Below are 26,930 nucleotides of genomic sequence, written 5' to 3' on the forward strand. Positions count from 1 at the left end.
GAGTACAGGTAAAACTCTGCAACATTGCATTGAGAAATGGCAGGTTTATTTCCCAAAGTTATTGTAGCAAACTTTTTCACAAGTTTTTTTTAAAATTGGTATCCGCTTTTAATTTAACTTTTTAAAAAAGTTAACATTTTCAAACTTTGCTTGGGGGGGTCCCAAGAATTTTGACCCGTCGACAATAAAATAAAGGGAGTATAATTCGGAGTCACGATAGTGTGCAGTTCAGATGGAAAACTGATGGTGGCACTCCTGTGCAGCTGCAGCCCTTGTCCTATGAGATGGTAGGGATCATGACTTTGTTGGCAGGTTCGGTAGGCAGTTTGGAAGGCAATTGCAATGTTTGCATTCGTTGCAAAAGATCAAGAATGCAACAGCAGAGATGTACTGCTGAGGCTGTATAAGGCTCTTGTCAGACTGCATTTGGAATACTGGCAGCAGTTTTGGGTCCCGTATCTAAGGAAGGATGTGCTGGTGTTGGACTGGTCCAGAGAAGATTTAGAAGAATAATCCCAGAGATGAAGGACTTGCCATATGAAGAGCAGTTGAGGACCCTCGATGGAATTTAGAAAAATGAGGGGAATCTCACTGAAATTTACAGAATACTGAGAAACCTGGATACAGTGGACACGGAGAAGATGTTTCCTGTAGTAGAAGAGACTAGGACTTGACAGCACAGCTTCAGAGTGAAGAGATGACCGTTTAGAACTGAGATCAGGAGGAATTTCTTAGCAGAGGGTGTGAATCTGTGGAACTCTTTGCAGAGGTCAAGTGATTGAGTGAAGTTAAGACAAAGATAGGCAAGTTCTTCAGTTCTGAAGGAGGGTCATTGGACCTGAAATCTTAACTCTGATTTCTCTTCACAGATGCTGTCATACCTGATGAGCTTTTCCAGCAACTTTTATATTTGTTTCTGTTTTCACTTATATTGAAGGCTTCTAGCTTAACTTCAGCCCTATATCTTAATATTTTCTGTAAGTCAAAATAGTATCAGAGCATGGCAACATCTTACACTTCTCACTGTATTTGTTTGTTAAATTCCTGCCACACCAAGCTTCATCAGGCTAACACTTAGAGTCAAACAATTAAAGTAGCCTCAAGCTGCAGATGCTGGAAATCTGAAACAAAAGCAAAAATTGCTGGAGAACCTCAGATCTGGCAGTACCTATTAAAGCTGTCATTTTGGTAAGCAGAGAAACCAATTATATTCAACTTCTACTTCCAATTCATACCCACATTTAATCAACTCGCAGTATGAATTTACATAGAGAAGTTAATGCTCAGCCTGGGATCCTTTATGTCCAAACTAATTTCAAAACTTCAGTCAATTGATAGGCGATGGATCAAATACGCATCATATTTGTGTGAAAACATATTTAAATAGAAAATCAGGAACCACAGAATGTGGATTGCATGCATTGTCTTAAAAACAAGCAATTTATGGGAAAGGCTTGGTAATGCATATGATTGGACAACGAGGTCAGCATTTGTAGCTTGTCCAACTAGGTGTGTCATTGGGAAGGGCTGATTGTCGAGACCCATGCTGTTCGGAGGTCACCAAAATAGACATTGAGATTTGTTAAGGAAAAATAAAATCTCATGAGCAAGTTGTGTGTTATGGGTTAGAGTCAGGATTAATTTTATTATTTTGTTAGAGTTGTGCCAGAATTGATTTTTGAATAATCAAGGACGTGTAATATTAATTTTAGTTAAATGATCTTTAATTCCGAATATTTGCTAAGGTTGTTTGTCCCTTAAGAAGCAACTTGCAGTTTTAAAGCTCAAGAAAGATAACCAAGTAGAACACCTATTTTTTCTGCAATCTTGTTAGCAGAACACAGAAGGACTTGTTTCAGTTCTGTAAACTAACTGCAGTTAAAAAACATCTTTAGGTTCAACACGGAGAACACATCAATACCATCTATTGTGTGGATAAAGTTACATTTCAGTTTGTTTGGTGGATGGCACTTATCTTTGACAAGATCATAGGTGAAATATTTACTTAGGTCTCAATAACACAATCCTTCAATGGTTTATTCTCCAGCAAAATTATCTCTGTTGAGCATTCTAATTTTAACTTGGTTTGGATTATCTTATTTTTAATTAACTAATTTAGTATATAGATCATAGAATAGAGCATAGAAATTATATAAAAAATTATATTAAAAAAACCAGAAATGCTGGAAAAACTCAGGCTGGTAGTGTCTGTGGAGAGAAAGCAGAGTTAGCATTTCAGGTCCAGTGACCCTTCTTCAGAACTGGCCACCACCACTGCTCTAAGTTTCCAGAGTTTAATGCTAAAGGAAGTTTCATCTATCCATTTAACCAAAATGGTTTTAAAGGGGGCAACTGGTTGCAATTCTTCTCTCATGAAGTCTGCATGTGGATTACAGCCTGGCTGCTGGGATAAATGCTTATTCTTGCTCCAAGTTTCTTCTCGGCACACACATACCACTTTTGAGGAGCCAGATGTCTGAAGCCAATTACTTATAACAAACTGATGGAACTGGACAAATTATCAACTTTGCGCATAGTTTTTAAAAGGCTGACTGGCAAAAGTACTGGAATTTAAGAAAAGCAGTTCAATTGCATTATTTGATTAAAAGGGTGTACCAAGTGTGAATAGCTTATTGAAGAAACACAAACAACTTTCATTTTGAAAAGCATAACACATTTATGAGCAACAGACAGAGTATTATCTCAGACATCTCAATTCATAACCATTTTGATGAACAACTGGCTTACAAGGAATACAACAAATGGCAGCAATTAATTTCTTGACCATTAGAAAGCAACAATAAAGTGAAAAAAACCACCAATTACTTTCTTGTGTCCAAGTTACTGTTCCATCTCAGGTTAAATACAATCAACACATTAGAATGTTCATGCCTTCTAAGCTTACCTCATATAACAAACAACCTAGTGACCAAATGTCAGATTTGAAGTTGTATCCATTTTCATGTATTCTCTCCGGGGACATGTAGTACGGGGTACCCACTTTAAAAGAAAGAAAAGTTATGACATGTACACTACAAAATGCAACATTAAAAAGGATTACTTCTCAAAGTTTGATATTTCATTTTTTTTGTGCACAGAATCGGATACCTCTGAGCCAAGCATACACACATTCATATGAAATGTAGTTTTAATTCAATATTTCAGTCTTCACTTTAATGAAAGAACTTGAAGCAAATCAGATTTTCCATTTGCAACCAATATAAAGGCTGTAGTTAAATTCTGTAGAATCTCTCATCCGGAAAGGGTATTACAACATTACAACCTGTAGATTTAAATACTGTACAGTCCTAAATGCCAATATATGTAAATTACATATCCTCGAAATGAAAACAATTATGAAGAAAATATGTTACGTCTTCTTACTCACTGACCAGCCCCTGGCTTGCACAGCTCTCCCATTTGCCACCTCTCCTGTTATCCTGTCACTTGGTTATCTTTCCTGAAGAAGGGCTAATGCCCGAAACGTCGATTCTCCTGTTCCCTAGATGCTGCCTGACCTGCTGCGCTTTTCCAGCAACACATTTCCATCACCTCTCCTGTTGCCCAAACCTTTACAACTATTGCTCTCTCCCAACTTTACGAAGTGAATGGGAGAAGGATGGTGAGAGACAAGATATAAAGGAGGGACTGAGAGGAGGTATAGGTAGGAGGGTTTTGGGAGGAAAGTGGCAAGCAGTAGGATTGGCAATTAGGAGACAGCAGGAATACTGCAGGTAAAAAGATGGCCAGTGGGTCAGAGAGTATGAGAACCTACACAAAAATGGTGCAGATTGGGTCACACAATACTGTATTAGTCCCAATGTGAAGAGACACATATGTAGAAATTCCAAAGATACCCATACCAGCCCCCATTATGTCTGCAATGCTGAAGTAGAATGATGTTGAATAACCAACTTAAAATGAGCACTTACTATAGTGTTACATAGCATGTCAATTATTATCTAATATGATTCACTTAGTGCTATGCTGAAACTAGTCTTTAAGTTAATCTGAAGAAAAGCATGAATAGCCTCAACATTTCAGATAACATCATCTGTATAGCAGTTTTTCTATTTTAGGTTAGAAGTTGATAAAACATTTTCTCAATCACATTCCCCCTCCCCACCATGATACATTTGCTCCAAATGAATTAGCAAAATTTATTAAGATTTCCAGCACTGTCAGCTTTCTGAAAATGCAATAACTTAGTGCACAATTAACGTTTAAATGAATTTATCAGTCCAGAGCAAAGTGAATTGCTCTTTGACTAGTTTCCAAACTGTAATTGTTTTAAAAGAGTTTCACTGAATATTGAATGTTTCTTCACTATACAATGACATAGTATATTAAAGTCAGAATCACAGAGATGTACAGCATAGAAATAGACCCTTGTGTCCAACTCGTCCATGTTGACCAGATATCCTCAATTAATCTAGTTCCATTTGCCAACACTTGGCCCATCTTCCTCTAAACCCATCCTATTTATATACCCATCCAGATGCCTTCAACATGTATTAATTGGACCAGCCTCCACCAGTTCCTCTGGCAGCCCATTCACAGGCACAACCCTTTGCATGAAAAAGTTTCCCCTTCAATCCCTTGTGAATTCTTCCCCTCTCACTCTAAACCTATGCCCTCTAGTTCTGGACTCTCCATCCCAGGGAAAAGACCGTATCAATTTACCCTATCCATGTCCGTCATGATTTTATAAACCACTCTAAGGACACCCCTCTGTCTCCAAAGCTCCAGGGAAAATAGCCCCAGCCAATTCACTCTTTTCCTATACCACAAATTGTCCAACTCTGGCAACATCCTTGTAAATATTTTCTGAACCTTTACAAGTTTCACAACATGCATCCTATAGCAGGGAGAATAGAATTGCATACAATATGCCAAAAACGGTCTAACTAATGTCTTGTCCAGCCACAACCTGACTTTCTAATTCCGATACTAAATGCTCTGACCAACAAAGGAAAGCACACTAAACACTTTCTTCACTATCCTAGTTAACTGAAACTCCACTTTCAAGGAAATATGAACCTCAGCAATACTCCCCAGGACCTTATATTAAGTGAAAAAGTCCTACCCTGATTTATCTTTCCAAAATGCAGCACCTTACATTTATCTAAATTTAAACTTCATCTGCCACTGCTCAGCCCATTGGCCCATCTGATCAAGATCCCGCTGTTTTCTGAGATAACCTTCTTCGTCGTCCACTACACCTTCAATTTTGGTGTCATCTGTAAATGTATTAACTATACCAGCTGTGAATAACCAATAATTAAACTAAGTATACACTAAATAACAAACTATAGCTCAAGGTGCAGTGGTATCCCTACCTCTGAACCATAAAATTCGGGTTCAAGTCCAACATATTCAGAAATGTGTAGTATAATAACACTTCTGAACAAGCCGATTACAAATGCCTACATCAAACAACGAATACTTAGCTCAAGTATAATCATATGTTAGTATCTATATTCAGTAAAATCTTTGCCAAATGCAACAATTCTAGATCATAAATTAGATAAAGGTGAAACAAACTCAAATTACTCCAAAGTTTAAAATAGAGCATAAATACAACTGAACTACATTTTGCATACACTGTACAATAATTTATCCAGTGATAATCACTATAAACCAACCGGGAAAGTAATAATAATGTTTCCTGCTAGTTCTGAATGTATTGATGCCATTTATAAATTAAATCTTAGTAACCAAGTTCTTTGCATTAGTATTGCTTCTAGAATTTCATAAACAATATAAATGCGAGCCGGCTTCCCTACACACTTGCTAATATATTCATTTTCAGAAATCACAGAGCTTTAACAGATACAACCTTAGCTCTGCCTAAGTCAATCCTTACAACTACGTACAGAGCCAGCTAATGTGAATGGAAAAGGATAGTATCTGACAGTTATGCAGAGCTGCTAAAATCTAAGCTGAGGATAAAAGTAGAAAGCCACATTTAAGCAATTAATTACCATAAATATGCATTTGGTCTGTCTGAACTGGGTCAACAATAGTCACCTTTTGTGACCATAAAATGTGATACCAATAATTGGCAGTGAAAAACATGCAAGGTGGTGGATGTGGAGAACGCACAGGAAAATCTGTAGGGGGCATGGAAAACATGCAGCTCCCAGCTTATTGAAAGTCAAAGTAATTCAACCAAGTAGCTTCAGAAATATATTGGCCGTCAAGCTAATCTGCTAAAAAAATCTTAAAATTGAATCATAGGAAATATCAATCATTTGCCAGCATTTCTAGAACTGAAGTATAATTTTACTACATGAACAAATGATGAATTTAGAGTCTCTCCAAATTCAAAAAAGTTACAGCTATGACAAACATGTTACCTAGATATTAAAAACAGTTCCATTATGTGGAAATAAAAATTATTTATTGTTCAGAAGTTGCAAATATATTTAAATACTTTCAATTTGTCGACATATGTTCATAATTGGAAAATCTGATTTCAGCTTGAGATCCTAGATTCTATCAAAAATGCTCAAAAACATGGTGTGATTAATCACTCCAGGACCGATCAACAGAGCATCCTTAAAATGACAATAGGTCAATTAAAACCAGTGATAAAAGATGACTTTTTAGCCAGCTTGCAAATATATTGATGTTTTGACTGTAAGATATTAATTCTCCCACAATTTACCGGACAGTGAATTTTAAATCAGAGAGGGCAGTTTAGAAAAATGCAAGCCAGAAGTTCATGTCATTAACTTGGAGCACTGATGAGTAGTTCCTTCAGTTACAAAACCTGAGGAATATCCATGTGAAGATGGAGCAAATTTGATGATATGGAAAGAACTAAAATGATTTGGGAAGCGAATAAGCTTAAAGAAGTAAACATATGTTGCCCAGGTAATTTAATAAATTTTTCTGCAAAGGCAAATTATGACAGCAACAAGTCTAGATGCCAAAAACACCACTGGAATGAAATGAAAGAGAGGAATCAAAACCTCCAAGAAATGTACCCTATTGAAGTTCAGAATAATGAATAATAGGCTGTTTGGTATCCTAGCAATCTGACAAAGATTACACGTCTAATGTCTTAAGATTCCTAAAATTAGCAATTAAAGGGGAAAAACAAAAAGCACACAAGAAGGAATAATATTCCTGTTGAAAACAGTCATTTTACTTCCAGGATAATTTTTTGTAACTTTAAGAAAAAAAACATACTCTGGATTATTTGTCCAACCATATAAATTACTGTATTGCACCATTATGTAATAAACTTATGAAAGAATTATACTTCCCAATCGCTTTTGTCTCAATTAGTACAATTTTTATTTGAGTGAATTGAGATTTTATCAATGTGTGAAGTTAAGGATGTGTTAGTATATGTGACAGTTCAGAATAGTCACTAAGTTGTTCAACTTATGTCATTCTAATTACAGCTAGATATTTTACTCATGCTTTCAAACAATGCTTCAAGTCTTAGAGATATGTGACCCCAATGAATTCTGGTTCTTTGGTGCTCTTAAATAAACGTCTTCACTTCCCTCTGATAGTGATCAGTGGTTTTGAGGATGCCATAATGTACAGAAGGCAACTAGTTCCTCTGAAAATCCTAGAACTGAACTATTTCAAAGTTTTGACAAATACAACCAATATAGCAATCGGGACATTCTGGTTCTGAACTACAGTTGTGTCTCCACTTGTTTCTTGCTACCAACTGCCAAATGTGTTTGTTGTTTCTAATTTTCCTAACATTGCTCAGACTTCACACAAACTGAAGCTATTATGAAGATTACATTTGCCGCTCATGATGGAGAATAGTCTCCTGTAAAATGTGAAGCGCAGTCACACAAAAAAAAACTAGAATCCCAGCAAAATGAAGTCACAGACAAAATTCATAGACAATTAAAAAAAAAGCTTGCAACACAGAAAATTTAACTTGATGTTGCTTATGTAGATTAGGGCAAAATAACTTGCAGACAGGTTTTATTTCAATGTTCCCAATAGATTATAGAACATAGAAGAATACAGCGCAGTACAGGCCCTTTGGCCCTCGATGTTGCGCCGATCCAAGCCCACCTAACCTATACTAACCCACTATCCTCCATATACCTATCCAATGCCCGCTTAAATGCCCATAAAGAGGGAGAGTCCACCACTGCTACTGGCAGGGCATTCCATGAACTTACGACTCGCTGAGTGAAGAACCTACCCCTAACTTCAGTCCTATATCTACCCCCCCTTAATTTAAAGCTATGCCCCCCTTGTAATACCCGACTCCATACGCGGGAAAAGGCTCACACTGTCAACCCTATCTAACCCCCTAATCATCTTGTACACCTCAATCAAGTCACCCCTAAACCTTCTTTTCTCTAATGAAAACAGCCCCAAGTGTCTCAGTCTTTCCTCATACGATCTTCCTTCCATACCAGGCAACATCCTGGTAAACCTCCTCTGCACCCGTTCCAGTGCCTCCACATCCTTCCTATAGTATGGCGACCAAAACTGCACACAATATTCCAGATGCGGCCGCACCAGAGTCTTATACAACTGCATCATGATCTCAGGACTCCAGAACTCAATTCCTCTACCAATAAAAGCCAGTACGCCATATGCCTTCCTCACCGCACTATTTACCTGGGTGGCAACTTTCAGAGATCTGTGTACATGGACACCAAGATCCCTCTGCTCATCCACACTACCAAGTATCCAACCATTAGCCCAGTACCCCATTTTTTTGTTATTCTTCCCAAAGTGAATCACCTCACACTTAGCTACATTGAATTCCATTTGCCACCTTTCTGCCCAGCTCTGCAGCTTCTCTATATCCTGCTGTAACCTGCCACATCCTTCCTCACTGTCAACAACTCCTCCGACTTTCGTATCATCCGCAAACTTGCTCACCCAACCTTCTAACCCCTCTTCCAGGTCATTTATAAAAATGACAAACAGCAATGGTCCCAAAACAGATCCTTGCGGAACACCGCTAGTGACGGCACTCCATGAAGAAACTTTGCCATCAACTACTACCCTCTGTCTTCTTCCATCCAGCCAATTCCTAATCCAAACCTCCAACTCACCCTCAATACCATATCTCCGTATTTTCTGCAGTAGCCTACCATGGGGAACCTTATCAAACGCCTTACTAAAATCCATATATACCACATCTACCGCTTTCCCCTCATCAACCTCCTTCGTCACCTTTTCAAAGAATTCAATAAGGTTTGTGAGGCACGACCTGCCCTTCACAAAACCATGCTGACTATCCTTGATCACATTATTCCTATCCAGATGTGCATAAATCCTATCCCTTACAATTCTCTCTAAGACTTTGCCCACAACAGAAGTGAGACTCACCGGCCTATAGTTACTAGGGTTATCCCTACTCCCCTTTTTGAACAAGGGAACCACATTTGCTATCCTCCAGTCTTCTGGCACTACTCCTGTAGACAAAGAGGACATAAAAATCAAGGCCAATGGCTCTGCAATCTCCTCCCTTGCTTCCCAGAGAATCCTAGGATAAATGCCATCAGGCCCAGGGGACTTATCTATTTTCACCTTTTCCAGGATTTCCAACACCTCTTCTCTACATACCTCAAAGCCATCCATTCTACTTATTTGTGACTCAGTATTCACATCGACGACAATGCCCTGTTCCTGAGTAAATACTGAAGAAAAGTATTCATTCAGTGTCTCCCCAATCTCTTCCGCCTCCACACGCAACTTCCCACTACTATCCTTGACTGGACCTATTCCTACCCTAGTCATTCTTTTATTCCTAACATACCTATAGAAAGCCTTAGGGTTTTCCCTAATCCTACCGACTAAGGACCTTTCATGTCCCCTCCTTGCTGCTCTTAGCTCTCTCTTCAGGTCCTTCCTGGCTACCCTATAACTCTCAATCGCCCCAATTGAACCTTCACGTCTCATCTTGAGATAGGCCGCCCTCTTCCATTTAACAAGGGATTCCAATTCCTTATTAAACCAATTCCTTATGTAATAATTATATTACAAAAACTATAATACAATAAATCACATGTCAAATGATAGATACAAATTTAATTTTATTCTAAAACCCAATTGTTCACATGTAATACAATCTTTTACATCTGCTCTCAAAAGTAGATTTGTAAAACCAATAACTATTGAATTCTTTTGTCTTGCCATTCCCGGTGGGCGGCACGGTGGCAGTGGTTAGCACTGCTGCCTCACAGCGCCAGAGACCCGGGTTCAATTCCCTCCTCAGGCGACTGACTGTATGGAGTTTGCACGTTCTCCCCGTGTCTGCGTGGGTTTCCTCCGGGTGCTCCGGTTTCCTCCCACAGTCCAAAGATGTGCAGGGTCAGGTGAATTGGCCATACTAAATTGCCCGTAGTGTTAGGTAAGGGGTAAATGTAGGGGTATGGGTGGGTTTCGCTTCCGCGGGTCGGTGTGGACTTGTTGGGCCGAAGGGCCTGTTTCCACACTGTAATCTAATCTAAATCTAATCTAATCTAAAGCATATTCAGTGAAGATGCTACATGCTGAAGTACAAAGTTTTTTGTCATTGTTAAAATAATGTCCACTATCATTTGACATTTTGTAATTCCGCAATATTATCTTAAACCTGGTGTCTGTGCTAACTAAAGACTAATAAAGTCTCAAAATGGAAAAAGACCACAGTAATACCACAAATTTGAATGACACTAACATTTTGCATTTCCATTATTCTCCATTGTTTTCAGACGTAACTCTAAAAAGTTTTTATTTCAGAATCCTTCAGCCACTTTGCCATTATTTTCCACACTGTTAGAACATTACAGCAGGACATCCAGTATCAGGCACCAAGTCTAGCATTCCTCAAAACCTATGCTGAACTAGTTCAGTTTGATTGCAGCAATATCATGCCCTCCCAGTGTGCAGTGCTTTTAGAATTATCATCTCGTGAAAAGTCTCAGGTCTTGCTCAGTGGGAAAGCATTATAGCACTGTAATAAATCTGATCAAGACTCAGCACCTTGTTGTGCGCAGAACTCAATAAAGCATTAGATTCAGTGTCTAGTACTAATTGTTGAGATTGGCAGTAAAATTTGGTTGCTAACATGCCAATTAGCGGAACGGTCACTGGAATACAGAAAAGTGAGACACTCATACAAGATTTTAGTGTACAAATGCACAATTATGACATCTGAGGAAAGTCCACTGAATATTGAACCAATGCAAAAAATATTCTATTTTATTATCAAAGTTTTCATGGCTCAGTTGTGATCTTGTCCACTGAAAAAAGTTAGTTATTTCTCTAGAGAAAGCAATACCACAGAATCCAAAATGCACCAAACTTAATGGACAGTTTGAACCTATTGATGACATTTTGTTTTGAGGTTGGAGGAGGGGGCAGAGAAGAGTGAGACAGACAGAGAGACAGACAGTAACCTTTCATTCTTTTTGTTTTGCTTCCAGCAGTTGGTGTGTTTCTTTCTTCTACAAGCTCAAAGATTGCAACTTGATATGATTTTACCAATTCAGCAACAAGTTAACTATCTATATAAATACATACAGTTAAACACACATAGTCGGGCAAGTGGTGTGCCATGATTGCAACATGTGGGAGCCTGGAGAAACTCCAGTCCTGGACGATTATATCTGCAGAAGGCATCTGCAGCTTGTGAAACTTCAGTTCAGAGTTGCTTCACTGGGGTATGAGATGTAATCATAGTGGATTAGAAGTTTATGAAATGTAATATCGTTATTCAGAAAAGGACTGAGACAAAAAAGACACGGAAGCACATGTTAAATAGACTGACATCAAAATGCTACAATCTATTATTGCGGTGGTTTGTTACAGTTCACTCAGGGAGTCAGAGTTTCTGTGGCAACAAGCACTCTTATAGACTAGAGTGACAGATAGTGATAGCAAATGCCCCAGCTTTCTTCCCATCATGAGTTTGACTGAATTAATCTCACTTTTATAATAACATTAGCTGTAAAGATGCTGTAAAGAGTTTCAGGTTAATACTCAACCTATTTAACTATGCTATGAATGCATCATCTTTGGTTATCAAGTCCCAGAGCTTCTGGTTTAGAAATAGGGATGCTATCTGCTATGCCACAAGACTTCCTAATCTATAATTAAGGGAGTATTAATAATGCACTGAGAAAATCATGATTGGACAAGGTCAACAGGATTTTACAAGGAAATCACATTTGACAAATTTGTTGTAGTTTTTGTGAGAATACAACTAGTAGGGTAGGCAAAGGAGAGCCAACAGATTCAGCGTATGTAATTTCCAAAACACATTTGACAAGTGCTACAAAAATGGTGAATACACAAGATAAGGGATCAGTGAGTTGGAGGTAACAGATGAAATATTGATTAAGGGACAGGAAGCAGAGAGTAGGAATAAAGGAGACACTTTCAAGTTTCTGAATTGTAACTAGTAGAGTGTTGCAGAGAGATCTTGGGCCTCTGCTATTTAGAATCTCTATTAATGACATACACAAAGAATAGCACATCTAGGTTTGTGAACATAAAACAATAGGTATGAAATTAAGATGGGAGGAAAATGCTGCATTATTTGCAACAACCAGCTGCTAAAAATTGCTTTCAAATCTTAGCCAAAAAAAAAACAATGCAAAAGTATTCACTTGAGGTATGCCTTTCCAAACCAAAATAGGATAGCAACATGATTTTTTTTAAAAGTAGCTGTCTGATTGTTCAAGGTTTTCTGCATTATAAACCCCTGAAAGGATCAATGGGTCAGCTCAGCATGTAGCCTTGAAGCAGTCTATTCATCACAAACTCTTTGGTCTTTATTACACTGTTGTGTAATCAGAGTTCTGTATCAGTAGTAAGATTGGACTTGTTACTTCCAGACATACCCTGTGTTATGGCAAAGGTCAAAGAAACAGGAAACCCCCTAACTGAACAAGGAAATAGATACACCTAATATCGGTTAGGGAGCATGCCTTTGCTGCATGCACGTTTACAACAGACATATGGTTTTGGTCACACTCTTAATGAAATGCATCCCACTTCTGTAATTAGATGGATTCGTGTTGTGCAGGGTTGCTCACCTAAAGAATGTGCTGCTGTAGTTTTCGAACTAAAGAATCTGCCCAATCCAAGGTCTCCCAGTTTAACTACCCCAGTTGCTGTAATGAACACATTAGCAGGTTTGATATCTGCAAGGAAACAAAATACATGTAAATAGTTACAAAGTACTGACAATTTACTACATTTGGAAATATTTTATGAATAGCATAAGGTCTCATGGCTTTACCATTCAAATAAAATATTCACATTTGCTTCCCAATGGCAGGAAAATAGGAAACCTCTTTTTTATATATTTTAGTTCTCAAATATATGAAAACTTAATTGTTGTATTCTAGTTGAAAATTGCTGAAACAATAATCATACATCTAGTTATGTGGATTTTGAAAAAATATTTCAAGAGTAAAATTCGTTCATTAAAATCCTCCAAAATCGCTTGCCTTCCCCATTTCCATATTTTTAGTATTGTCCCTGGAGGGCACTTCATTTATGTCCCTAACTATAGTTCCATTGGCATTCAAACACAGACCAAGGATACAGTCTAGATGCTTCCAGGCACTACTGTGTGAAACAGATAAACTAAAAATGGACTAAGACGATGCAGTTGGAGTAAACAACAACTTCTCTCAACATTCTGTCACATCATTCTAATGCACCTTTCACTGCAATGCAACAGGATTCCTAAACTTCTGACAATATGATTCTATACTATTTTCTACTGCTTAAACAAGGGTATCCAAAGTTTATTCATTTTTCATATTTCCTTCTCCAGTTGTAGAAAACACAAGGTTTTGGCAACTATAGAATTCCACAGTCATTTATAAATCAACAGATATGGAATCATGGGCACAAATGTGAAAACTGGCACCTCAAGCAGCTGACACACTTCAGACTGTATTTATTTTTAAATTAATTCATGAGATGAGGACATTGCTGGCTGTACAAACACTTATTACCCATTGCTAGTTGTCCTGAAGAAGGTTGCGGTGAACTGCCTTTTGAACCACTGCAGTCCATTTGGTTTATGACATTGACATTGACATGACATTGAGGAGGTAATTCCAGGATCCTTACTCAGTGACAAGGAAAGACCAGTGATATATTTCCAAGTCAGGATGGTGCACAGTTTGGAGGGGAATTTGCAGGTGATGGAGCTCCAATGCATCTGCTGCCCTTGTCCTTCTAAATGGGAGGTATCATGGATTTGGAAAGTGCTGTCTAATGCTACCGTAGTAAATTGATGCAGTGCATCTTGTTGCTGGTACACTTTGCTGCTAACGAGTTTTGGTGGTGGAACAAGTTAATGGTTATGGATTTGCCAATTAAGCAGCTGCTTTGTCCCGAATGGTGTCAATCTTCAAGTGTTATTGGAACTGCACTCATCGAGTCAAGTGGGGAGCATTCCATCACACTCCTCGCATTATGCCTTGTATATAGATGACAGCTCTGGGGCTTCAAAAGATGAGTTACTGGCCTCGGACTTGCTCATGTAGCCACATCGGTGATATGGCTGGTCTATTTCAGTTTCTGGTCAATAGTAACCCCCCAAGATGTTGATAGTGAGGATTCAGTGATGTTAATGCCATTGAATGTAAGGGTCAATGGACAGATTCCCTCTTGCTGGAGATGCTTATTGCTTCGCATGTGTGGCACAAGTGTTTGTCAGCCCAAACATTCGACATGAGAAATCATAAATGGTGCTGAACATTGCTCAATTGTCCCCAAACATCACCACTTCTAACCTTTTGATGAAAAGGAGGACAGTGACAAAGGAGCTGAAGGTGGTTGGACAAAGGACAACACCCTGACAGAGTCCTGCAGAAATGCCCTGGAGTTGCGATGACTGACCTCCAACCACTTCCTTTGTGCCACATATGACTTCAACCAGTAGTCACTTTCACACTGTTCTGTGTTTGAACTCAGGTTGTGGTAAGATCAGGAACTGATAAAATGCAGATGTTGTTTCAAAGTTATTGAGGAACACAATAATTAACATTCACTTTATCTTAAGTCATCTCTTGCACATCAAGGGCCCAATCCTGATGAAGGGCTTATGCCTGAAATGTCAATTCTCCTGCTTCTCGGATGCTGCCTGACCTGCTGTGCTTTTCCAGCACCATGCTCTCGATATCAAGGGCCCAGACAAAATTAATTTGACAATAAGTGAAAGACAAAGAAATAAACTTAATGTTGTACCAATAAGGAGCCAAATTGATAATAAGATATTCCCATACTAGTTTTAAAAACAACTAGAGTATCAGTTGTCAAAAATAAACTAGATACAACGAAATCAGCTCAAGTGCAAATTAGTTTCAGTCTGGGCAATGCAAATGCCTCATGTCCATGTCACAGTTGCAAAGAGGATTTCATTCATGCTGAGACTTGGGCCTTCAAACCACTACATATGTCCGGGCTCTCTCTGCAGCTTCCATCTTTCCTAGAAATGATCCACGAGTTATCGAATATTTCAATCTGCAAAAGTACATCCAACAATTCCACAGAACTATTGGTATTAATATTTGCTGGAAACTACTAGTTGGCATTCTGAAGAGATGATTACTTCTATCCACTTCCACTGTAATTTTCACTTATGGAGAGCATCAAGCACTGAAGCTGGAAGGGAAGTTTAAGTAGGAACTTAGGAAGGAGTGAAGTAAACAGAAAATGAGCATGAACTGAAGTAGTTAGGAAATAAGACATGGATATGAAGAGGCAGGAATGAAGAATGAAGAAAGAATGAGAGAGCAGGACCACCGAGAAATGCACATTAGATAAAGCATATAGGGAAGGATCAAGCTGTACAGGAAGAAAATGGACAAATGGGGCTGAAAATGAGGAACAGATCAGCAAGGAATAAATATGCATTTATTTGGCATTTTTTTCATTACTTTGGGATATCTCAAAACTCTTTTGCAACCAATAATATAATATTTGGAATGCAGTCACTTTTGTAATTTAGGAAACACACCAGCCAATTTGTGCATTGCAAGCACCCCTAATTATCAATGCGATAATGATCAGATAATTTGTTTTAGTATTGTTGTTTGCAGGTTAGCCTGGATGCCAGATACAATTCCATGCTCTACTTCGAACAGTGCCACAGGGACTTGCATGTCCAACCGAGAAGACACACTCAGCCTCAGTTTAACACCTCCACAAAAAACCATCTTCGGCAGCGCAGCATTTCCTCAGTAATGTACTGTATTGACAGTCTAAGAAAAACATTTCACCCTTAGCCCTTCCCATACCCTTTTACTTATCTTCAACAATGCCTTAGGAGATCCTGGATATAGTTGATTGAACATATTGTTATCTCCATTAGTACGACACCAAGTCAATTGATTTAAAGCCTTTAAGGAGAACTAGTTGTGGTATGTGATGTTCAGAACAATCCATACATAAAATCACAAATTCAGTGCAATCTTTTGATTTCTAATGGGTTATGGTTATTATGATGTATTGAAGTTACCTCTGTGCATGACACGCCGAGAATGCATGTGTTCCAAGGCACTGCAGAGTTGCACAAAATACTTCCATATTGTTCTCTCTGGAATCAGCCGCTTTTGTTTCTTAAAATGCTGTGAAAATATCAAACAACAAAATGTTTCAAAATCAGCAGTAATACAATTGAAAAATCTATAACATTATTAATTTCACTGAATCACAGAAATCATGTGGCCCATTGTGTCTGCAATGGTTCTCTGAATTAGCATTATACTCACTGGTCTTCTCCTGCTCATTTCTCATAACTCTGCATATTGTTTTTTCTTTAATGCTCTCTTTGAAATTAAATTTGAAACTAAACACAGAAAACATACAATTTAGGATTGCAGTTCTTCATGCAAACGCATATATAAAATGGGACACTGCTTGGAAATACTAATAACTTGAATCATATAAAATGTTCTCTGGAAATCCAGTTTCAACTGACAGCAAATGCTGACCAAGTTAACGACTGTCATTGGGTTTGAAAGTAAACTGCAGATGCTGGAAAATTGAAACATACATGGCTCGAAAAATTCAGCCTGGCAGCATCTACAGAGAGAATGCCGAGGTTATGTTTTAGGTCCAATGACTCTTCTAGTTTTATCAGAGGGGCAGGAAAATTGACGAAGGATGAAGGGTTCCTGCCCGAAACGTTGATTTTCCTTCTCCTCGGATGCTGCCTGACCTGCTGTGCGTTTCCAGCACCACTCTAGTCTTGACTCTAAGCTCCAGCATCTACAGTCCTCACTTTCACCTAGTTTTAGCAGAGCCAACTAAGCAACTTAAAGGAATTAGACACAAAATCGCTGGAATTTTAAATTGTCAGTACTGTTTAATCCTGAGAGAAATGGAGGTTTCTGAACATGTGCCTTGATCAAGATAATCCCAACCAGAAGGCATGTGGTGAGGAGCACTAAGATTCGACTCAGCATGAAGTGATTGAGACCAGCTAGAGAGAAACCTTTGGACTTGCCTCAAACAAGACTTGTGTACCCGAAGAATACCATAAAGTTAAAGAAAACTAATGTAACATTTGCCTGTTAGTCAATATTTGAATTAAGCTCATTTCAGCAGGTTATTACAGTAAAAGTGAAATCTTGTTCTCTGTTGTTTCAATTGAGCATTTGCAAAATTCATTGATCTTGAGTTACTCATAAGATAGATTTGCTGAGCTGATGAGGGACAGGAAAACAATTTTTTTTTACTTGTAGAAGTACACAGCTCTTTATTTTAGATTAGATTAGATTCCCTACATTGTAGAAACAGGCTCTTCGGCCCAACCTGTCCACACTGACCCTCCGAAGAGTAACCCACCCAGACCCATTTCCCTCTGACTAATGCACCTAGCACTATAGGCAATTTAGCATGGCCAATTCACCTGACCTGCACGTGTTTGGACTGTGGGAGGAAAGCAGAGTACCCAGAGGAAACCCACACAAACACAGGGAGAATGTGCAAACTCCACACAGACAGACACCCAAGGCTGGAATTGAACCCAGGACCCTGGTGCTGTGAGGCAGCAGTGCAAACCACTGAGCCACTGTGCCACACTCCAAGAATGTCCAAAGTTCCAGTATATTTAAAGGGAATGGAAATTCCTTCCTTTGGCATTAGTCTCCCGAAGAACAACTTGAAAATGTGCTACATGTGTTAAAATTTGTGCTCATTTCTTAAATTTTATAAAAGCTCTGCATGAAAAATAGGTGATAGAAGTTGTGTTTGGTATTGACTCTGTATTCAGAATTTAACAGATTATGGAAAGCTACTTATCCCATTTCAATTCATTTATGCAGAAATTATTGCAGCAGTCCAATCCACATGTTAACTTCTTTAAAAAGAAAATCTCTAACACCTGTCGCAAATTTGATTGTAATAATTTCAAGTTATGAACATACAAATAAAATGGACAGGTACAAATGCTTTGACATTAGGTCTGTCTCAATTTGGTAGCCTGTCATCCTTAACTCACTGTTTTAAGTTAATAGTCTACATTTGTTTCTTAATATTATTTACAATTCAAATAAATATACCAAATCACCTTCTTTCAAGGCTGAAATCCCACAAATTATTCAGCAATTTTAATTATAAATTCATTATACCTTTTCTCAATAGCTCGGACCTCAATGACAAGGATTTGGCTTTTTGGTTCTTTGCTGCATACTCAAAAGTTTCCATTGTGCCAAATGGCTAGAGCAATACACTGCAATCAAAGTGTGCTCTCACAAGACCACTATAAAATTTACTCAAGTACTCCAACTGGAGCACCTATTGTTGTAGCTGCACAGTTGAAAATACAGTTTTCTTCGGTGTCCTTTTTTTCTAAGCTTCCTCTGAGTGTTACCATATTCCAGCTTAGATTACTTCACATTTGCACCAAATTTCATCTACCATTGCTTTTCTCACTAAGATATTCCATTTGATTTATCCTATAAACCTGGGCTTCATCCTTTCATTCCTATATTGCTCTAAATTAGATGTTAGTGATAAAATACCACAATCTACTCTGATATCTATTTGAAGCAGCTAAAATTTCAACAATTCTTAAGAAGGGTCACTGGACCCAAAACATTAACTGATTTTTCTCCACCAATGCTGCCAGACCAGCTGAGATTTTTCAGTATTTCTGCTTTTACGATTTCAACAGCAATCCTTGGGCAAGCCATATGGTTCTCTCTGACACCAATATCTGGGGTACCCCATGTGGTTCTCTTCAACATCTATGCTGGAGATACCCTACTCAGAACACACTATCCACATCCTGAATATTTGCCAATGTTGTGGGGTTATCATTGCCAGGGTATACAGTTATAAGGACCAAAACTGCTTCAGACTGATGTGCGCCATTCTGACAATACACTCCTGCATGCTTAAAGTAGATACGTTGGGATATATTAAAGAATTGAAAAGAGACAAAAATGAATCAAGTAAAAATGAACGTCAATGTGGTCAAACACAAGGAAACTATATTGTTTTCATTTTCATTAGTATGTTTTTCTGAGACAGAATCACAGGGATCATCAATGTGTCCTTATCAAAATGAATATGATACTTAAGTTTACAAATAACTGATAACACTAAGTGAGCAAGAAAAACGATAAGAATTAGACATCTGGCCTTCTATTAAGATGTAATAAATGTCAGGAAGAGTTAAATATTGTTTACTTGTGCTAAAAACTCATAAGGAGTCACAGAGGCAGAGTTAAATACAACTCCGATACAAGAAATGAACTGTGACTAAAGTATTTAAACATTAGCACCTGCAGAATGTTGAAAACACTCCAAATTTCATTTTTCTTTTTGTTCAGAAGAGATATACCAGACCATGAAAGTCCACTCAAGGATTGTCCTTCCAGATGTTTTCAACTCTTGGTCTACGTGCAAAATGTTGGTCAGCTGCTGTGATGTTTCAAATATAATTCTAAGTAACAAAATGTTGGCATCCATCCAAAATGAAGCTTTGCATCTATTCTTCCCAAAGCTGAATTTACATATCAGAGGTTTGTTTGATGTCAGGATGGTAAGGATATGAAACAGCCTTCCTTTCAGAAACATATTGTATTCTATACAATACACACAGCAAATTGAAAATATATTTTTAATATGTAAAAATTGACAGTACTACGGCACCAGGAGGGATTTCAGTTAAAAAACATACATAAAAATGATTCAGTGAAATACAGGAAATAAAACAAATAGCAATATTTAACAGACGCTGTACAGAAGAGGTTTATTGGGATTAGCAGTTTATGGATTAAAATTAACATTTTCAAGCCAAGATGCACTTCATTTCAAGGTGATTATACAGCAATGTACCCAAAAAGTACAAACAATAGGAGGTTAAATATTTTACAATTACAACTGCAATAAAATAGATGCAAACAAACATTGTTGGCTAACTTGCTCAAATTTTATTTTAGACATGATACCAACAGAGCAATGATAACGAAATTTAGTTTACTACTAGAAAATAGAAATTTAAAAGATTAATGTTCGAAATTTAACTACTGCAAAGTAACTGTTGTTAATTAACTGAACATCATTCACTTAGTATGACCCTAATGTTGCTGTACCACAACTCTAATTAAGCACTTCTGGATTTGCCCAATATCTTATTCACAACAGTGACTGTAGTAACTGGGAATGAATTTGAAAGCAAGTTATATTCTTTTTGAGTGCAGGCCTAGAATTAATTTCACTGCGGATTTCATGCACAAAATTGTAATTTTCAGCTTGTTTTACTACACTTGCACTCCTACTGGGCATTTTGATGAGCTATAATATTTTTACTAATATGATGCCTGCCATTCTAATAAACTTAGAAGTCAGAAGAGCTGAAAGACTTCTCCCACGTGATCACAGATTTCTGTAAATAGGAGGCATTCTTACTGGACTTTATGGTACTTGTAAAGGAATTAACAGCCAGATTTTAATTTATTTTGCATCTACACTGGAAACTGATGCACTGGGCTCCTCTCGGAGTTTCAAGTTATGCACAAAATAGTATTCATAGATTGGAGTTTTGAGAACCATATATTTTCCTATTTAATAAAAATAGGAACACAAGAACGTTGTAGATATGCTGTATATTCTTCAAGCTTTAACACTGCTTTCTTACAAATAAGGATGACAAAACTCAACTATAACACCATATACAGATTTCTACTGAAAGGCAATAAAACAACAAAATGGTGGGGAACTTACTTTAAGAAGTTTTTTAAAAAGAAAATACTGCAATGCAATACTTAGAGATCGAGGCTACAGAAATAATATTGCAAAACCAGAAAATGTCAAAAGATGTAAACAAATACTTTGCATCTGCCTTAATGGAAGAAGAGACCAGCAGCATTCCAAAAATACTAAATACTAAAGCGGCTGGGGGTGAGGGAGTGAATCATATCTTGACTGGTATGTCAAACTATTACATGGTACTACATCAAGAGGATGATTAACTGGTCAATCAGAAGTATGTTCCATTACAAAAATTTAAAAATAATGATGGAGCACAGTGCTACAAGAGCTATACAAGCCAAATGGGATTTCAGTCTGGTCATGTGCCTCTTGGAAGACTGTTTCATTCATGTAGCTAGGTTATATATTCTGAAACTTGTCAAGGACAAAGGCAGCACTCTCAAGCTGAATACTGAGAGAATACAGTATTTGGTTCCAAAGTTTATAGCTCAATGATGGATTATTTACCTGGTGTGTCATTGCATCTATAAACCACTTGATGGCAATGGTGAACAGTTTGGGGAAAAATAATTGCATCAAGATCTTAAAATGTCATGCATCCAGTATCATAATATCGATCATCACACAAGTTCTAGTCCTTTATACAACACCCGTGATCTTAAAGTAGGAAGGCCTGTTTGTAAAATGACAATTCCCAGAGATATTTGACATTTGTCAAAGAATAAGATATTTTGCTGGTTTCAATTCAGGTTATTATTCATTAACAAATAAATCCTTGAAAGTTAAGAAGGATTTTCAAAATCTCATCTTCATGCTCACATGAGCCAAATGCCCAATTAAGTACAGAGATGGAGCCACAAATACGCAGCAGTAACAAATGTAATTTGTAAATCCTCTCAGAACAGATGCAAGCCCAAAGGGGAATAAATTGTATTGGTATTTCCTTCATAAGGTGTGAAACATCTGGAACTTATAGCGTGGTGGTCAAATCAGTACAGAGCAGGCTATGCGTTTGAGGTTTATTGTGGCCAGCCAATTTGCCAGAGCAGAAATAACAAGTCCAAATTTTTCTCTTCTGTCAAATTTTATTTATGGATTCCAGCTTCAAGAAAGTATTATTCCAGTATTTTTGACACAGCATGGGAAAGACAGGGAAAAGAAAACTAATTATCAGGAATAGAACATGCTTTCCTAGACTGCTGGTTGCTCTAGCCTGATAACACTGCAAATCAGTGTTCACTTCAGTTGTAGGAGGACATTTGAATAGATGCTCAATTACTGTAAATTTGAGGAATCCACGCTCCAAAGCAAAGGACATGCTGAATACAGTGCTCCTCAACCAATGCTTTGTATGAACCAAAATGAAAAACAATGAACCCAATAAAATACTTTCCTGCAATAGAATGCACCTTATGGGTAATAGTCCCTTAGAAATGAAGGGCTAATATTGCCAACATAGCACATGTTGACTTCTGTGCTGGAGATTTAAGTCCAACAGTCAGAGCTTGCCTCCATCAAATTTGTTGAACATTTCTAGGCTTTTTGTATCTTTGTGTCCAATTGTCAGGGTTGGCTTAATTAAAGTGACCAAGCAATATCACATGACAGCTATCAGTTAATTTCTGATCCTTGTTGCACACCACTTGACAAGCACTCCAAGATGAGTGGTGACTTTGGTCTCCAATTCTTGCCAGTCAAGATCGAACCTCATGTAGGGGAAATGAATGGTGATCAAAGTTAAAGTCCTGAGTTCCTCCAATAGGAAGTCCATTGCTACTGACAGATAGAAATACAGAACATTTCCTCCAGCTGAGCCTGGGACAGAGCGCCACAGTGTATGATATTGATACAATTGATAATATTTTTTGTTACTTGTGCATGCTCAGTGGATCAGCCAGAGGTCTATGATTATATGGGGCAAATTATCAGCATCAGCCAAAATGATGACCTTCATGCCGGGTCGGTGTTTTTTCTGACTGCTTAATATATTATCCTTCAGCAACAAGCGCCTAGAAGCAGCAGGCCTAATTGTCAGCAGTGAATGGAGAGAATACCAAGCAAAAAGACATCAATATCATCTTCAAAAATGGCAGTTAAGGTGTTAAGACATTTAGAATTGAAAAAAGAAAATCATTGATTTTCAATGAAGGAATCAACAAAATCTTGTCAGTCATTCACATGCCCTTCCCTTGTGAATTTGGTTATCCACATGATTTTTACTATCTTTTGATTATTGCGAATATTCACTCATCCATTATTTTCCAAGAGTAAACAAGAGCACTGCAAGTGCATCACGCACTGCATAGCCAGCCAATTTCAATGTCCATGAATGTGGAAAACTGCAACAAGTTCTTGGAATGCATTCACATGAACAATTGTTCTTTACTGTCAAAGATACTGATTCCCTGACTACACAGTAACTTACCATTTTCACATTTCTCTTCTTCTTTGGTCCACTTGAATAATCCTCTCTACCACAATGGTACATTCAATTTGCTCAGCAATCCTACAAACTTTGCAGTCATCCAAATAGGCATATAAGGGCAATGGCTAAGGCAACTGTGGGCTTTGCCCCTAGCAGATTGCATCATGACCACAGCTCATAATCCCAGCTCACCTTAAACTGAACTTTTAATTGCAATGTGTTTTTTAGAAAAGAGATACAGCCAAAATGTGACAGTAGATGCAAATTCAGTGGCTGTGTGAAGAGGAACCCTGTAATATAGAATCTTTGGCTTTCAAGGAATGCTCCCAGAGGGAAATGCTGAACTGTAATCATATGAGTATCACGGACTGTGGATATGATGGAAGAAAGACAACAGACAGACATGCTTACTTTCAAGAATACTCAGGTCAGGGGTTAAAAGCTAGTTTAAATCTTGTCTGTGTGCTACTGAGCTGAGGTGCTCATGTGCAAAGTCAGCTGAGGTACTCGCACTCTCCTGAGTTTGACTGTGTTGTAAAGCCACAGTCAAAGAAGCATCCATTCATTACTGTGCATTTCAGAAAAGGACAATGTGTTGGAAACCAGTCAGCAAGCCAGTTAAAAGGAAAGAGTATAAAAGAATTTCAGCTAACCTTGAAAGCCAAGGATCTCAAAATCAAATGCCTAACAGTCAAGTTTCCACAATCTAATTTTCACAGATGACTCAGACGATCTACATATCCGTTAAATGTTATATTCTTTTGGATTCACTTCTCACCTTTAATCTGTGTATCAGTGTTGTTATTATTTTTTCCTTGCATTTAACCAGAAAACTCTTTTCACGAAAGCAAGTCAGATTAAATTGGCTTTTTTTTTTAAACAACAAAATCATTTGGTCTGGGAGACACATATCTACAAAGGAATAGATCCTTGATAAACTAACCTGGTTGCAATCAACAAAGCAGGCAGGTGAATCCCTCTTCAATGGCAGTTTGGAACAATAATATACCGAGGAACCTCATCTCAGGACTGGTTTGAGCAATTAATTTACCTGACGCAGCAATGCTCATGTCATCTCATATACCATAAAACACTGCATGTGGACAACGTTGTACTGAAGAATTCAATAGACTTTTATTATAACTAAACATTTGTATTGCATTATGTTACTGAATATACAAGTTGGGGGAGAAATGGCAGATGAAGTTTAGTCCAGTGTGAGGTGATGCATTTCGGGAGGTCAAATGCAAGATGGAAGTATATGTCAAATGGCAGAACCCTGAGGAGTATTGATATGCAGAGTCTATAGCTCCTTAAAAGTGGCAACACAAGTGGATAAGGTAGTAAAGAAGGGCCACGGCATGCTTGCCTTCGTTGGTCAGGGCTTTGAATGTAAAAATTGGTAAACCACGTGACAGATGTATTAAAAAAAATTAGTGAGGTCACATTTGGAGGATTGCTTGCAGTTCAGGCCTCCACACTACAGGAAGGATGTGCAGGCTTTGGAGAGGATGGAAAGAATATTATCACGATGTTGTCTGAATTGAAGTGCATTAACTACAAAGGAGAGGTTGGACAAACTTGGATTGTTTTCACTTGAGCATTAGGGACTAAAGGACGACATGACGAGAGGCATGGTTCAGATGGATAGTCCTCCCCCCTCCTCCCAAGAGTGGAAATGTCAAATACTACGGGATATAGGTTTAAGGTCAGAGGGGAAAAGTTTAAAGAATATGCGTGAGGCAAGTTTTTTTTTAACAGAGAGGGCGATAGGTGCATGGAACACGCTGCCAGGGGAAGTAGTGGGAGCAGATACACCAGCAATGTTTAAGAGGTATTTTGACAGACATCAATGGGCAAGGATAAAGGGAAATGGAGAACATGCAGGTAGATGGGATGAGTTTAGAATGGCATCATGGTCGGCAGGGAAACTGTGATCCGAAGGGTCTGTTCCCATGACCTACATTCTATTACGTTCAAAGGACATCAGTGCCTGGAATACCAGTACGCTATTTGTTAGAGAACAGCAGTTTTCTTGTAGCATGTCGTGAATTAAGATTGAGTATGAGACCTTTATACCCTCAGGGTACACACGAGGACACAATATCAGCATTATGATAATGTTTCAAAGGTACGCTCACACAGTGTACTTGTGACTGAACACAGGGGTATCTCTGCCATTGCATCTACAGTCTCTTACTTGTGATTCACATTTGTGACTTACTTATGACAGCCCTTCTATCTCTGAACTTGCACCACTTCCCAATGTAAGGGAGGTTACTGGCTCCTGAACTGAGCATGCAGTTAAGACCCCCCTCTCAATGCCCACAATGTCTGCAGTTCAAATGCCTTGACTTCAAACTGAAGTCTCTCAATACACAGACAGTTGATAAGGTGGGGTTGTCAAGAATAGCAATGCTCTAGCCAATCCACCATGCTGCATTATGCCATCCATTTCTACCTTTATTTTAATGTATTAAATAACCAATATGTTTAAATCAATTTAGCTCAGTTTTATGTCTTTCAACTAATTATTTGATCCAGTTTAAGTGAAAGTTGATTAAACACTTGTATGTGATACTGTTAGCAAAAAGCAGGATCTCCTTTACCCTCTGCACCAAAGTCCCATTTACATTAAATTCCTAACTCCTGCACACTACAGCTACTTGAATCAACTTGCTCAGATTCGCAATTAAACATCCCTAAGGAATGTGCAACTTGAACCTAGGCCTCCTCACCCAAAGGAAGGGACACTATCACTACACCACAACACCCCCAAAGACAACAAATGTCTCCTGTAACCTTGCACGTTTTTTTCAATTAACCATCTAATTAAATGCTTTGACTCAATCGGCTTCCTCCACGTGCCTAGGCATGTATTCCATACCTTAACCATTCACATTCAGTAGAAGTCTTACCGCAAATTGCTTTTATTCACTGTCATTTCATTCTTGATTCAGTCATGAGTACCTCTCGCCATTTTCCAGATTCCTTGTGATTTTGAATACTACTGTCAGATCTCCTCTTGGCACTTCTACCTCAAGAAAAGCAGTTGTAACATCTCAAACCTCTCTCTCTCTACACAGAAGTTCCTCACACTGGAACCATTCTTCTAAACTTGTTCTAATCCTCTCCAAGACTTCATATCCATCCTAAAGTGCATGCCCTGAATTAGATACAATACTCCAGCTGAGGCCAAACTCGTGTCTTATACAAGTTCAACATAATCTCCTTGCTCTTGTACTGTATGCTTTATTAAACATTCTTTCAGTCTGTCCTACGACCTTCATTGACTCAGGTACGTATACACCGAAGTGGTTCTGAT

The 26,930-nt window shown here is 38.1% G+C and overlaps 1 protein-coding gene across 3 annotated transcripts in view; it reads right to left on the reverse strand.

Moving 5' to 3' along the window:
* Positions 1-26,930, reverse strand: part of nek7 (NIMA-related kinase 7) — a 207,595-nt gene that overhangs the window by 26,618 nt on the left and 154,047 nt on the right. For all 3 annotated transcript variants that reach the window (XM_043699781.2, XM_043699783.2, XM_087990837.1), the window contains 3 exons: positions 16,475-16,583; positions 13,029-13,136; positions 2,906-3,000 (listed from right to left, as the gene is read on the reverse strand). In XM_043699781.2, the coding sequence (XP_043555716.1) occupies positions 2,906-3,000; positions 13,029-13,136; positions 16,475-16,583 (312 nt within the window). The remainder of the gene's footprint in view (positions 1-2,905; positions 3,001-13,028; positions 13,137-16,474; positions 16,584-26,930) is intronic.

Source organism: Chiloscyllium plagiosum, unplaced genomic scaffold (genome assembly GCF_037043375.1).
Source record: "Chiloscyllium plagiosum isolate Xiang-an unplaced genomic scaffold, Cpla_swu_hap1 HiC_scaffold_9, whole genome shotgun sequence".
In the NCBI taxonomy this organism is placed as follows: domain Eukaryota; kingdom Metazoa; phylum Chordata; class Chondrichthyes; order Orectolobiformes; family Hemiscylliidae; genus Chiloscyllium; species Chiloscyllium plagiosum.